The 14,616-nt window shown below is 38.6% G+C and overlaps 1 protein-coding gene across 3 annotated transcripts in view; it reads right to left on the bottom strand.

Moving 5' to 3' along the window:
• Positions 1 to 954: 954 nt before the first annotated feature.
• TXNRD1 (thioredoxin reductase 1) overlaps positions 955 to 14,616 on the bottom strand; it is a 39,514-nt gene continuing 25,852 nt past the window's right edge. For 2 of the 3 annotated variants that reach the window (XM_038154708.1, XM_038154707.1), the window contains 5 exons: positions 14,424 to 14,580; positions 9,984 to 10,091; positions 8,537 to 8,632; positions 6,331 to 6,465; positions 955 to 3,167 (listed from right to left, as the gene is read on the bottom strand). In XM_038154708.1, the coding sequence (XP_038010636.1) occupies positions 3,105 to 3,167; positions 6,331 to 6,465; positions 8,537 to 8,632; positions 9,984 to 10,091; positions 14,424 to 14,580 (559 nt within the window). In that variant the 3' untranslated portion in view covers positions 955 to 3,104. The remainder of the gene's footprint in view (positions 3,168 to 6,330; positions 6,466 to 8,536; positions 8,633 to 9,983; positions 10,092 to 14,423; positions 14,581 to 14,616) is intronic. The other variant, XM_038154709.1, reaches the window with a different exon arrangement.

Consider the following 14,616-nt stretch of genomic DNA (forward strand, 5'->3'; position numbering starts at 1 on the left):
GGGGAATGAACAGCTGGGGTAGAGGAGCTTAAAAAAAAAAAGAAAAAAAAGAGAAAGAAAGAAAAAATTCTGGGAGCTGTCAGGGAGACTCTATTAAATTCCCTATTCAAATCTGAGAAATTTCCTATCAACATTTGTATCTGTAATATCTGAGGATGATTTTAACCCTCATGTAGGAGCATCCAAAAATGTTAATTACAAATCAATATGAGCAGAACCTAAATACTGATTAGCTTAGTAAATTTTCTAGTATGTGCTTCCAAAGCATGCATTACCCCAAGTATGCTTAATTTGATTAAAAACACTGAATACTTAGCTTTGGCACACCTGAAAATGTCTTCCTTATGGAGGATTAATAGAAAAACCCCTACCAAAAAAAGTCTCACAATTTTAAATTTGAAGTAAAAATACAAGTAATTAAGCCAAACACCTACTGAACTGTAAGCAATTAGTGTAGAAACATGCATCATAAATTATGACATGACCCAAGAATAGGTATGTGTAGGTCCAACCTTGCAAAGCCAAGCTCATACATATCTTTATTCCCTCCAGGAAATAAAGGATCCTGATCTCCAGGACCTTTCTTAGACACCTGCTTGAAAATGCTGCCATCCATGTGCTTAAGTATGAGCAGCTACACTGCCCAGCAGCTCAGGAACCGGCACTCCTGGGTTTTCAGAAGTTACATGGATGGCATCTGGTGCAAATAGTGTAAGATTTGTTTCCTAATTATCTTTTATTTTTAAGTATGTCTTTCTCAAATATTTAATATGCAAAACAAATGCTCATGAAACAGCCTCAAACCCTCTTCTTAAGAGAAATATCTACCTTCAAAATGCAAGAGACAAAGGGAAATCAAGCTGGGTTTATCACGGTGCCCTCTTCTGGCCCTTGAAAAAACAGTCGCCTTGCTGTCACCTGGTGTCTGCTTGAAGAGGCATCACAAGGAGCATCTACTTGTGCCAGTCAATTTATTTATTAAACTAGCCAGAAAAATGCCATCACAAACCTTTCTAGATACCATACAAAACATGTTTAAAAATCCTTCAGTTATGTATGGGTTTATAAAAATAACTTACAACACTATTTTAGAAATCTCAGTAGAAATACAAGAATTTGTTACCAGGTAGGAATTTAGGCATGAGGCATTCTGTGCACAGGGCTGGGGAATTCACCTCCTGTTCACACTGCACTACTGAACTCCCAAGAACCATTCAATAAAAGTAATCCAAACCTTTCTGCTAAAAGAGGGGGAAATGCAAAAACAGATCAAAAAACTACATTCACCTCCATTACAAAGAGCCACTTTTGCTATTTCTTGACAAGTAAATATGCAGCTTATCCAACACAGGAGGGATATTCAAGAATCTGGTATTTTCACTGAAACTTCTGTTATGAATATGAATGAGGCCAAACTTTCTCAGGAGAAAGAGGTTCTCGTTTATTTAAATAGCTACAAGGAACGGAGGGCCCAGAGTAGGCCTGAGCACTCATACAGCAACTCAAAACCAGAACAGTATGTTATCCCCAAATGTACTGTACTCTTCCCAGAAAACAAGTTTCCAAAAAAGAACCCGGCCAAATCGAACTTCCCCCTTTTATAGCCCCCTTTGAGTCCAGGTTTGGTGGATTTTGGATCTGCGCAGTGATTGGTCCATTTCCAGGCTTCTGATTGGTCTTTAACGCCATTCATTCTGGACCAATCATTTCTGCAGGGTTTCGAATGATTGGTCAGATCTTCCGTCCAATCTTCTTCAACCTTGCTCTGCTCCACCAGACTGTCCCTCCACCAAACCCTGGGCCCTTCCTCCAGAACGTTCTAACAACTCCAACTCTTAACATAACACAATTAATACAACATAATTGAACTCTGCTCTAATTTAACATAACCTAACTTTTGCTTATAACACTCCTGTTTTAAAAGTATTGTTTTCCTAATTAAATATAAAACATAGCACACATGGAACTAAATAGAACTTTTAGACCCTATCTACACAACAGATTTTTCACTACTAGTTTTTGGAGTTTGGCTGGAGGGTTTGTTTAGATAGTTGTTTTGGGGAGGTGTTGTTCGGTTGTGTAATTTTTTTGATTCTCAGGGCTCACTAAACTCCAGGAAATCTCAATACTTTTGTGTTCAAAGTGGCCAGTTTAGACCTGAAACAGCGCAGCTTATGACAGCTGAACTGGAAAAAAAGAAATTTACTCAAATTTAATGAAGTTGCACAGAGTGCTTGGAAGGGCAATTCATTCAACATTGGAATTGTGTCAGCTCCAAATCAGATTCATTATAATCGCATAAGCTTCAGGAAGAGATAGATCATTACATCTGCATTATATGCATGATTTCAGGGAAGAAACACAACTTTCTGTATTAAAAGGCCTTAATAAATTATTTTCCTTTCTCACTGAGAAGAATGTTTTCACAAATAAGGCTCTCTAAATAAAAAAATCACAACAGAGTCAGTTAGGAAGGCAAGAAATATATTATTTTACATGGTACTAAACTTTTTTCCAAGGCTATTTTCTTCTTCGTGATCAAACAAGTAGAACTTGCCCTCCATAGGCATGTGAGCTGGTAAAATGTATGCTCATGTGGAGACCTTGCATTTGCTGTGTCATGACCCAGAACGCAGGAGCTATTTTATCTGATGCAACTACCTGAACTTGGGGGAATTAGTTTCTGAGTTGGGAAGTTCTTTGTTCTGGAAAGAACTAGAAAGGAGTATTCAGGAAAGAAAATACAGAGGAATAAAACCAAACCAAAACAGTTGTTTCCGGCTGTGCTAGCAGTTCTTCCATCACTGCCCACCAGGCAATGCAGGCTTCAGGCTATGACTTCATGAAGGCATTTATTAAATGCCCTGCTAATCACCAACTCAACAGTCAAGATTCCCATTGCATTGCTAATTGCCAGCCAGGCACTAAAAGTGTCCAACTCCCACAGAGCTCTTCTCCTTAGGATGATGGAATGTCCAGGTTAAGCTCTACACGTTTCTGCAGGTGTCCAAGGGCGACTTCTCCCAAAATGTTCTGAATTGCAGGAGTCAGACACTGTGATGAAAGTCAGTTTCTGGCAATAGCAAGAATGGGGGAATTTAACCTCAGCATCCACTCACAGCGGTGTTTTCACCAGAACGCTTAGTCACAGACAGGGTTGTGAATACCTTGAGACAAAGAAAAAAGAAGACTCTCAATATGGCTAAATTTATTTTTTTTCCTGGAAGATTAAATTGGGCATGATGCTCAAAATGGCAGCCATTTCTTAAAGTAAGAAAATAATGAAAATCATACTTTTAAAATCCTTGCCATTAAACAGCACACACACATACAAGTTACTTTTGTTCTCGTCATTTATCTTATGTTCTTCCTTTTACAGTGGAAAAGAAAGAATTAAGGAAGTCACATGGCTTTATACCACCTCTCATCTTAATGCTCCTAAGTTTTTCCAATGGGAACAAGCTCAGCAATAATAGACTCCCGTACACTTAATGAATAAGTGTCTTTATGGCTCAAAGAAAACTTCTTTGGGAAAGTGAAGTTAACTCAAGGCCTGGGCATTTTACCTTTGTGCCTTTCTAGCCATTATAGTAATGTGGAAGTGATTGCTGATGAAGGCATTATGTCTGGTATCTGTGTCCTCTCGACAATAGCTATGGGAACACTGAGTAAAATCTGGTTTGAAAAATTCCAGTCTTTACTGTTGTCAAGTCACATTAAAGAATATATATATATATATATATATATATATATTATTCCTAAATAATTATTGTAAAATTAACTGATTAAAAATTGGGAAGGAAAATTCTACAAAAAATTGCTTAATACTGGTACTTTACTGTGCAAATAATTGCATGGTTTTGCATACCTACAATATAGAAAGGAAAAAGGAAATGAAAACCACTGCTATCTAAATGTTTCAAAGTTGCAAAAATTAGTTATCATCTGAGCCATCTCTCAGGAAGAATAAACTTAGCACAGAATAAAGTACATACACTTTTCAGCTATGCAAATAACACTGAAGTATCTAAAGATAATGGAGATCAGAAAGACCTATCTTTCTTTAAGTAGAAGCTTTGCTGCATTAAGACTGCTAGCAGCTCTTCAGAGGACAACATCAATAAATAATAAACCTCTTCCACTTTCTATAAGCACCTAAAACATTATACACAAATCAGGAAGACAAATGCATGTCTAATATATATGGCATAAGATCAGTGACTTATCTAAAATATAGTGCATGTTTTGAGAGAGGGGTTTGTAGAGTTTATTTCTGATTCACAGCCATACAACATATGGGAGTCTTCATTTATTGTTATTTCACTTCAAAAGACCAAGATTAAAAAGCACAAAATTTATCTCCTTTCCTCCTGGCCAGACTGCAAGCTCCAGGTGTGGGAGGGGACCACACTGCTCCCTAGTAAGCCAGCTGGAGTAATTTGATAATTGTTGGAAAAAGTATTTTAGATAGAATTTGTTTGTTACTTAAGAGATGACAAAACCTTAGATCCAATGGCTGGAAAGCCATCATTAGCTACCTGGAAAAATCACCCCAGCTTTCAGAAGACAATTTCTCTTCATCACAGGTGATCAATAGTACCCTCCTTGAATTTCAGGCAGCACAGTGCAGTTGAGGCTAAGATGTAATTCTCTGTAGGGCTGAGGTCCCACCAGTTCTGTGCTTGCAGTTATTTGCACTTAACCTTGCAAGAAATTCCATTCTCACCTCCTTTTTTCTGCAGAATAAAATGCTGCTTCAAGAAGAGAAGGAAAATCTGGCTCTAATTTGTAGACAGTGAGAATGGGACCCCTTGGTCTTAAGGTTTTCTTCAAGTGGAATAAAACCATGTTTCACAAGAGACTTAGCAATTAATTAGTACTAGTGGCGGTGAAGATGTCAGCACTTGACCCTGTGACACTGGCCATTTCCTGTTCAAATCAGACTTCATTTTCTTTAACTTTTACAGGGATGTAACAAAAATAACAGTGATATTGTCCTTTGTTCTATTCATCCAATATGCTCATTCCTCACAAATCGCAGTTTTCAAGCATTTTTCTAATCAGAGTGCCATTTTGCACTTTGATTTTTGTTTACTGCTCAAGAGATTAAATTAAGTAAAAGTATAAAAAACCTTTTTAAAGACTGTTGCGAAAAATGATCACTGTTCTCTGGAGCTCTTAAATAACGTATTTCTCCTGAACCAATTTCTTCCTCCCCCACTGAAACAAATATGATTATCTGAAATTGCCTCCCTGAATTATGTCTGATCATCATTCTATTCAGTTTCAGTTTTAGCAGCTCAGATGTCCAGAATAAATTATGACTCTCATCCTCTCTTCACACTGCATATGCTAATACCCCACTTGAGTTCACAGGTTTGAATGCTGGCCTCAGAGATTCCCCCTCCACAGGCCCCCCAGGAAGATAAGGATCTACTAGGATCTTCAAGGGCCTCCAAGAATGCCTTTAGATGGTACTACAAAGAACAGAATATATTGTGGATGCTTTGTAGAGGATTCAGATTGTTAGCAGTCCATTAATGGAGTCCTTATTGCATTGGTTTTACTAAACCACCTAGAAAGTAGGAAAGAAGAGAGGTGGATGTCACTCCTGCAGGGGAGCATTCTGGTGCTCTCTTGTACTGCTTTACTTCTAACAAAACCAGAGACTCTGTATGAAGATTTACACAGGTCATAAAAAAAGGCTTTCAGGGATCTTCAGCTAATATAAACTGATCCTAATGCTACTAAAATCAATCTCTGATTTACATCTGGGAGGAGCTGTTCCACACCTGCTAGAGAAAATTGAGCTCTTCATTAAAGAGGAACAGCAAGATATAAAGAAGAAATATTTGTGTGGCTTCATGAATTGAAAGCCTACAGGATAAAGAAAAGAACTTTAAGAGGAGAGAGTTTAATAGAAAAATTGTCATGTAGCTGGTCATCTTTCCCAGCACTAGTTTGTAAGCCTATTTTGGGTACACAACTGTAGCTTTGACAACCACTTTAGCAGAAATAGTATTTGAAGCTTTCATAATCTTGAGTGGGTTAAAAATTCTATACTTCCCAGTAGAGAGAAAACTGGATTAAGGGAAGCCATAAACTTTTCACAAATGAACACAGTTAAAAAAAAAAAGAATAAAAAAAATCCCAGACTAAGCCTAAGTGTTAGAATTCTAAATATTAAAACCAGATAATTTCCTCTCCTTTCCTCCCCCTTACCTTCCTGCAAATTTCGAGGGTAATAATAGAGCTCTGTTACTCAGATTTCCAACACCTTACCCCAGAATGCCATGAAAGCTGGGATTTGAGGTGACTTTGTATACAAACCTCTGCACAGACAGGATGAATTCCTACGGTGCTGTCCAGCTGTTCTTTTGTCAACCCACATTTAATAGCAGCTGCAAATCCTTGGGTGACTTCTCCAGCATTTGGACCAAGGACATGGAAACCAATGACTCTCTCCTAAATGCCAAAGTCAATCAAATGCAAGCACAATCATGAATTCAGTTCTCTTTAGACAATGTATAAAGCTTTCTTATTCAGAGTACATAATTTAATCAGCTCACAAAAAGAATCACAAATTAATGTAACCACTAAAATGTGAACTATCATTAGCACCAACAGATGTGAGGTGGTGTAATTTTGTTGTTTCCCTCCAAAGATTCAACTAGGAACTCAGGAAATTTTATTCAGGTGAGTTATTCCACTCATGCCAACAGAACACTTGCCCTTGCCTAACTAAAGATGAGCACCCTGCATTAAGTTTTTCAGTATGAGGGCCTGTGGTAGGTGGCTACAGGGTCTGTATCTGTTGAAGAATTTTCAGTTTGGTAGCTGTGTACAGGAAAGGACCACAAGCTGAAGTTGTGGCCAACCAGACATGGCAAGAAGTCTATTATAATTGAACTGTCAATGACTCTTGTGGCAGTGTTGGCTTTTAGTGGGGGATAATACACTTAGAGACTGGCAAAAAACTCATGCAGTTACAAAAAAGGTACCATTCACACTCCTCCTCTCTATACTCCTGTTCAATTGCAGAACACATCACACTGCACATACACCCTCAGAAAACACCCAGCAGAACAAGCTGTACTGACTTGACCTGCTTTTCTTAATAAGAGAAACATGAAAATTTAGCACATATCACCTGCTGTGAGTTTTAGTGGCCTTCAGGGAATTCATCAGTTTTTGGTGAGCATAGGTGTAGCCCAGTTGACTATCAAAAGTTATCTGCTCTTCCTGCTAAATATCACATATATTTGGTATAGTGAATACTAGTGAAAGATTATTATTCTTTCAATAAGTCTGAGGACTGTGATTTACCACAGGGCTTATTTAAATAAGAAAAGCTATAATTGGGTAATAAGTAAAATGGAATTATCCTAATTCTCCTTTAAAAATATTGACATATGTCAAAATAAAACCATAGCAATGAAACCAAGGCAATGAGAGTTTTAAATAGTTACTGAACTATTTTTTTTCCCCAGGGAAGCACTACCCCTAGATGTTTAAGCACGTTTCAACTTTTCAAGACAAGATGTGAAAATAAATTAATGAAACACTTTAAATCACCATTAAACCTTTGCATTTTCTTATGGGACTCTGGATTAGAGCATAGCTAAAGGCTCTAAAATAGCTTCCATCATACTGCAAACTCCTCCAGAAAGAGGAGATGGACAGGTTTACAAATTTTACAAAAGGTTAACAAGATGCTTAGAAAGACTGCAGGAAGAAAAATCTGTATCTAAGAAAGATGAAAATAGGTTAAGTAAGTTTTGGGTTTTTTAATAGGACAGATAGCTATGCCACCATCTTAACAGAAATATATTTTAATAGAATATTACTCTTAATAATAATTTATATTAATAAAATCAACTACATTTTATTGAACAGATGATGATCATTCTGAGATGGCCACACCAATTCTTCTAACCAATTACTTGTTTTGCTTTTGCTTCAGCTGGTACTGTACATTTTCATGGCCAGGAAATTTGATCCTAGTCCAAGGATAATCCTGGAATTATCACCCTAAATGGGATTTGTGCAGGCAAGATACATTATCCTGTTAGAACAAGCTCAAGAGTTTTATGAACACATGTGAATTTGGAGAGGTTACAAGTTGTCATAATTTCTGAGAGACCTTAATTTCAGAGAGAAGAATCTCCCAGAAGAGAATGTTCAAGTCTGGGGTGGAGAGAATAAACCAATAAAATTCCTAACCATTTTTACATGCATTGATTTGCTCACTTCTCAAAGTTAATCAACAGTCTTAAAAATCTCTACTTCTTATTTTACATATATGGAAGAAGTATCATATACAAATAGCAATGGCAGAATTTTGTATTTTACTGGGAGTTGGTTTTGTATACACAGAAATATGCATCACTATAAATATTTATTACACTTCAAAAGGTAGGCAAATTTAAATTAATTTAAATTTGTTAAAAACAACCTATTTATAGCTGTTGTATTATCAACAGTTTTATGATAAACATTTAGATATTGTTTTCCTGGGAAGGAAAGATGCACTTACGTTATCTTGAATATTGCAAATTATCTTTGCATAGCATTTGTTGTTATCTCTGGATGGCACAGTCCACTCCAGTGGCCAGAAATGACTATGGTACACCTGGATATAAAACACAGGTTAAAAGAAAGTTGTAAAATTTCCAAGCAGAAAACATGATCTTCCACAAGCTGCCAGATTATCCTAAATAATGAGCTATGTACACAGCATTTAGAACATCTGACATCACAATGATACTCTTTTCCCTTAATGAATGCCAAAGACAGAAGTCTCTATAAACCAAGTACTAATGACATCCAATAATTAAAAAAAGAGAATCCATAAGAATATTACACTTCCAGGACACAGTTCACCATGCTCTTATTAAATTACAAACTCACAAGTGACTCAGTAAATCTTATTGAAACTTGCAAAAACAAAAGCCAATAAGGTGACACAATAAAGAGGTCAGAATACAGTAAATGAGGGCTTAGCCAGAGCACAAATGCTTCTGCATGCACATTTTAAAAAATAAAATACTTTGAAAATCAAAAGCACGTTTTTTTTAAAATAAAGGGCCCAGTGTTTCACATAACACCAAGAATTTCACTCAATAACAAAAAATTGACTGGGTATGTACAAACTTTGCAGGGAGAAAAGAATTAAAGCTTTTGCCCTGTGGTCAGGTTAACAGTATTTTCCACACTGCCATTTTGGGTTTTATTTACTTATTTTCCTCTACAGTTCAAATGAGAAAATGTCAGCTAAGAGGGGGACAAGTTCTCAACTTCATGCACTACCCACTGATTTCTGTAAATAATGCTCCTCAGGTGATAATTTGCAGGACACAAAAGTTCAGTTTATTGTGAGATTTCCTCCCCTCATGCTTTCTGTAGTGTGGTCAGTACAGCATTTTGGAAGAACCACCTCAGGCACTAAGTGCTTATATTTGTCTAATTTCACTCCTGTCCAGCAATCCCACAGAATGAAAAGGGATTGATCACATGAGCATAATTAAGCACATACCTCTTTGTACAGTCAAAGGAAACAGGAAAATGAGCTAACATTTGGCTTTATAAAGTAAAAATCACTATGGTAAGGAATTTGCCATGCTATAGGTACAAAAGCTCCACTTTGTCATTAAAACCAGTGTATTGCTTCTAGCATATACCCAGTTTAAAATTATCCTGAAGTATTTTCAGACACAAAGAAACCCTTTTTCTATTTTTTTTTAAACCAAACATTCCACTTTAAGCCCCTCTTTGCCAAAAATAGAACATATCTGCAATTAGAGCTATTGGAATTGAGGATTATTTTTATAACGTGTCTAGGAACAGCCAAGGAAGACAAAAAAATGTACCTAGTCACCTCCTGTCCTTACATCAGAGCACAAAATGCTGCTTTAATTTACTCTTAACATTATTTTAAATTACAAACTGGAAAACTAAAACCCAGATGAAATTAAGGCATTTACCTCAATGTTTTTCTCCCCAAATTTCTCCACTGCGGTCTCTTCAGAGTACCCACAGGCTCCATACTCCAAAGGAGTAAATACAGTAGTTGGAACATTCACATAGTCACACTGTATGGCATTCAAAATAAAACAAAAATCCACACAACATCAGTAATAAAACCAGCATACAGCAGTCTGAAATACAGCAAGAAAAGCTTGATGATTCACAATTCTGAAAGCTCTTTTGGTTTTTTTTAAATTGTCTTAAATTAAAGTATAGTTTTGTGTTTGTTCATTCCAGAGGTGTTAATTAGAGCATGAAAAAAAAAGACAGCTTAAAGCCACTCAAACATTAGTATGCATTGATTAAATGGAAAAGGAAATTCTGTGCCCCATTTTAAAAATGTACCAGATCACAGGCCAAACTGGAGATAAAAGTTGCCTGTTCAACCACTTCTACAAAGCATACTATTTTAGTTGGGGATGCTGCAACGGCACCTTGCACCTCTGTAAGACTCTGCCCAAGATTGCTTTCTCATCTGCCTCACGATTGTCGTGAAAAAGACTGAGACCACCGAAAGAGGATCCTACATCCTGGTTTGGTGGGGGCTTGCCAAGTTCCCGGGACTGGAACTTGAGTTATTGTTCACAGGTGTGTTTGTCCATCTCATGCTACACTGTTCCCAGTGAAAAGGACAAGGAGCACCTTGACCTTCCTTCGCCTGCATCGCTCTGTGACAATGGCCTGGAGTTTTCCACCCCCAAGCCTGGCTGGACTCTCTTCTGGAATTACCCTTTGGTGGTCTCCACAGAAGACCCTTCATCTACTGTACAACCACCGTGGCAGATGGACTGAGATGGGAGAAACCACTCCCTCTAAGACTGAGACATGAAACCCCTATATGGAAAAGACTCTTTTCTCCTCAAGGACTGAAACCTGTAACCTGGGGGGAGGAGGGCAGTGTGTGTGGGGGAGAACAGCTAATCGAACTGAGACCAGGAAAACAATGGCTCTCCCCACTGCTGAGATCATAAGACTATTGTATTCTTTCCCCCCTCCTTCCCAACTTTCAATAGAAAATTCTAATAAAAACCCCTCGAGTCAGCTAGATCTCGAGATCTCCCCAACGCAAAGGCGACTCCTCGACTGGACATCGACTGGACCTCGAAGAATTGCATCGCCTTTATGTTGGTAGATATACCTACTCTGTCTTTCTTTTCCTTTTCTTTCCTGCAGGGTTTCTTTATCTCTCTCTCTCTCTTTCTCTTTCTCTCTCTCTCTCTCTCTCTTTCTTTCTCTCTCTTCCTCAATCCCCTCCAATGCATTTTGCTGGGATCATTCAATAAAGTACACCAATTTTGATTGTTACTGCAAACCCCCTTGCCGTGTTGGTGTTTTGTACCCTGAGATCAGATAACGAACCATCACAATCCTGTCCGTGAGGGCGGATCGTGACAACCTCAAAACTCATTTTTCATCAGCTGTGGCCTAGGTGATGCCAAAGAACCAATAATATGTAATACAGCCATCAGGGGGGATAGTGAAAACTTGTCATTTCTCCCAGTTTTGTATCATCTCCAAACTTTCTGAGGGTGCATATTACTGTGGGTCTTCTGGGCAGTTAGGACTTGGTGAAGGGAAGGAGAGATCTTGACTTTATTTCAGAAGGCTGGTTTATTATATTATGATATATATTATATTAAAAAAACCTACACTATAACTACACTACAAAGAACAGAGAGAAAAGAATCATTAGAAGGCGAGACAGGAATAGAAAGGAATCAATAACAAAGTTCTGTGACTCCTAGAGAGTCTGAGAGCTGCTGCCTCCTCGATTGGCCACCAAGTAGAAACATCTCACATTGACCCATCGAGGAAGCACCTGCTGCATTCCACAGTAGCAGATAACAAATTGTTTACACTTGAAGCTGAGGCCCTTCAGCTTCTCAGAAGAAGAAAATTCTAGCAAAAAGATTTTCATAAAATATTACAACCACAGGTGCACTTGTTCTCAGCATCCAGATCCATTAGTTTAGCTGTTAAACAGCACTGGAACCAAGCCCAAGCCTGTGGCACACCACCAGTGACTGGCGTTCAGCTGGTCTCTGGAATAGTCACAGCCCTTTAAGCTTGTCTGTTCAGCCAGTTTTCAACCCACCTCACTGCCCACTTACCCAGCCTGCAATCCATCCCTTTGTCAATGACAATGTTATGGAGATAGTGTCAAAAGCCTTCACTAGACTCAAAATAAACAACATCTACTGCTCTTCCCATATACACCAAATGAGTCGTTCCGCCTGTAAGACTCTACCCAAGATTGCTTTCTCATCTGCCTCACGATCGTCGTGAAAAAAGACTGAGACCACCGAAAGAAAGAGGATCCTACATCCTGGTTTGGTGGGGGTTCGCCAAGTTCCCAGGACTGGAACTTGAGTTAGTGTACCTCACGCTACACTGCTTCCAGTGAAAAGGACAAGGAGCATCTTGACCTTCCTTCGCCTGCCTTGCTCTGTAACAATGGCCTGGAGTTTTCCACCCCCAAGCCTGGCTGGACTCTCTTCTGGAATTACCCTTTGGTGGTCTCCACAGAAGACCCTTCATCTACTGTACAACCACCGTGGCAGATGGACTGAGATGGGAGAAACCACTCCCTCTAAGACTGAGACATGAAACCCCTATGTGGACACTCTTTTTCTCCTCAAGGACTGAAACCTGTAATCTGGGGGAGGAGGGCAGTGTGTGTGGGGAGAACAGCTAATCGAACTGATCATGTTTGCCTGCAGGCAGTGAACCAGGTATTCTTTCCCCCCTCCTTCCCAGCTTTCAATATAAAAGGCCCCTCAAGTCAGCTAGCCTCCGAAGATCTTCCCCAACGTAAAGGCGACTCCTCGACTGGACACCGACTGGACTTCGAAGAATTGCATCGCCTCTATGTTGGTAGATATACCTACTCTGTCTTTCCTTCCTTTCCTATAGGGTTCTTCTTTCTCTCTCTCTCTCTTTCTCTCTCTCTCTCTCTCTCCCCAATTCCCTCCAATGCATTTTGCTGTGATTGTTCAATAAAGTACATTGATTTTGTTACTGCAAACCCCCTTGCTGTGTTGGTGTTTTGTACCCTGAGATCAGATAACGAACCATCACAATCTCGTCCATGAGGGTGGATCGTGACACCGCCATAGCAGACTAGCAGGCTGGTCAGCTCTATTTCATGTCTAGCAATTTTATTTTCTACATATTTCAAATCTAGTAATTTCCTTTGTGACTGGGGATCAAGTAAGGTGCTGACTACTGTTCTTGCCCCACCTATCCATAACACCTCATTACATTTCAATCACCTTCTCCAGATTTGTTACAAAGGCAGTATAAGCCACACTCCCATTTTTTTAAGTAGTTACTCATTTCTTGGATTCACTGAATAAGAATGCTTCCTTTGGCAGCATAACAATTTTTGTACCTTGACAGACTTATCTGGCATAAAATGTAAATTAAGACAAATCCATAGCATTGCAGCAATAAAAAATTTGACTTCTACAGTTTCTTAAACTTTGCCTAGCTATTTCAATGACCTTATGCACACCTATTCAGGGTTCTGTTACTGCAGTACCTGCCAATGTAAAACAAACAACTCAATCAAGTTCTAAATCTGGCTGATAGTTGAACTTGCTATGAATACAGCAGGCTCTGAAAGGGAGAAAGCTTTATGATCATGCCATATGGTTATGAAGGTGAGACAAGCACCCATCTTAGTGTAACAGTTCTTTAAAGGCACTCTCCTGTCGTGCTGGTTTAAACATAAGGTGTAAATGAGTACTCACGTTACTCCCATTTGAACAACTATAACCTGGTTGAAATCCAGAACTGCACTAGTATGAAACGTGAGCACTGAATCCATTAATTCAACTACTCAGGTAAAAACATGTGCTGAGTTACTGGTACATCTCATCTTCCTTTGTGTCCACATTCAACTACAATTATAACTGCATATTACATTGAAAACCTACAGATGAGAAGTGAAAAAAATTCATTAAAGTAGCACTGAAAATTAAGATCACAACTCCTATTCCACTCTATTTAGGGACCGTAGGTAGGTTCAGCAAGCTGCCTTTGAATTGGTGTTAAAGCTCTTAACAGGATGGGAAAAATTGATGACTTTTAGGGAAGGCAGTAGAATTAAAAACAAGTTAAATGATCACTGTTCATTTCATTATCATTATACTTTGAGAGAAAGCTAAACCCTCTTAATAGGAAAAAAAAGAGACTACTGCTTAATCCACAAGGTATTAATTTCATCCTACACAATTAGCTGAACACATCTGCAGTAATGTCTTTGCCGGGGGAAAATTAAAATGATCATCGAAGCTAATCCTTAAAATTCTACTGGGTTTCCACAAGCAAGCAGACTTGCACTCTGCACTTAGAAGCAGAGCAGTGACAGTGTTTCGTGGCAACTGGTTCCTCACCTTAGTAGTTGTCCCAGCATAAAGCCTCTGAACTAACAACCTTCCTGCCTGGATTGCCACTGGTGTGAGTTCCAGCTTGTCCTGCAGGATATCTCCAACAGCATAGATATACGGAACATTTGTCTGCTCCTCATCATTGACAGGAATTTTTCCCGTTCTGTAATTGGAATTAACAAGAAAAAAGATCTAAGTG

This window comes from Motacilla alba, chromosome 1A (genome assembly GCF_015832195.1).
Source record: "Motacilla alba alba isolate MOTALB_02 chromosome 1A, Motacilla_alba_V1.0_pri, whole genome shotgun sequence".
Classification (NCBI taxonomy): Eukaryota; Metazoa; Chordata; class Aves; order Passeriformes; family Motacillidae; genus Motacilla; species Motacilla alba.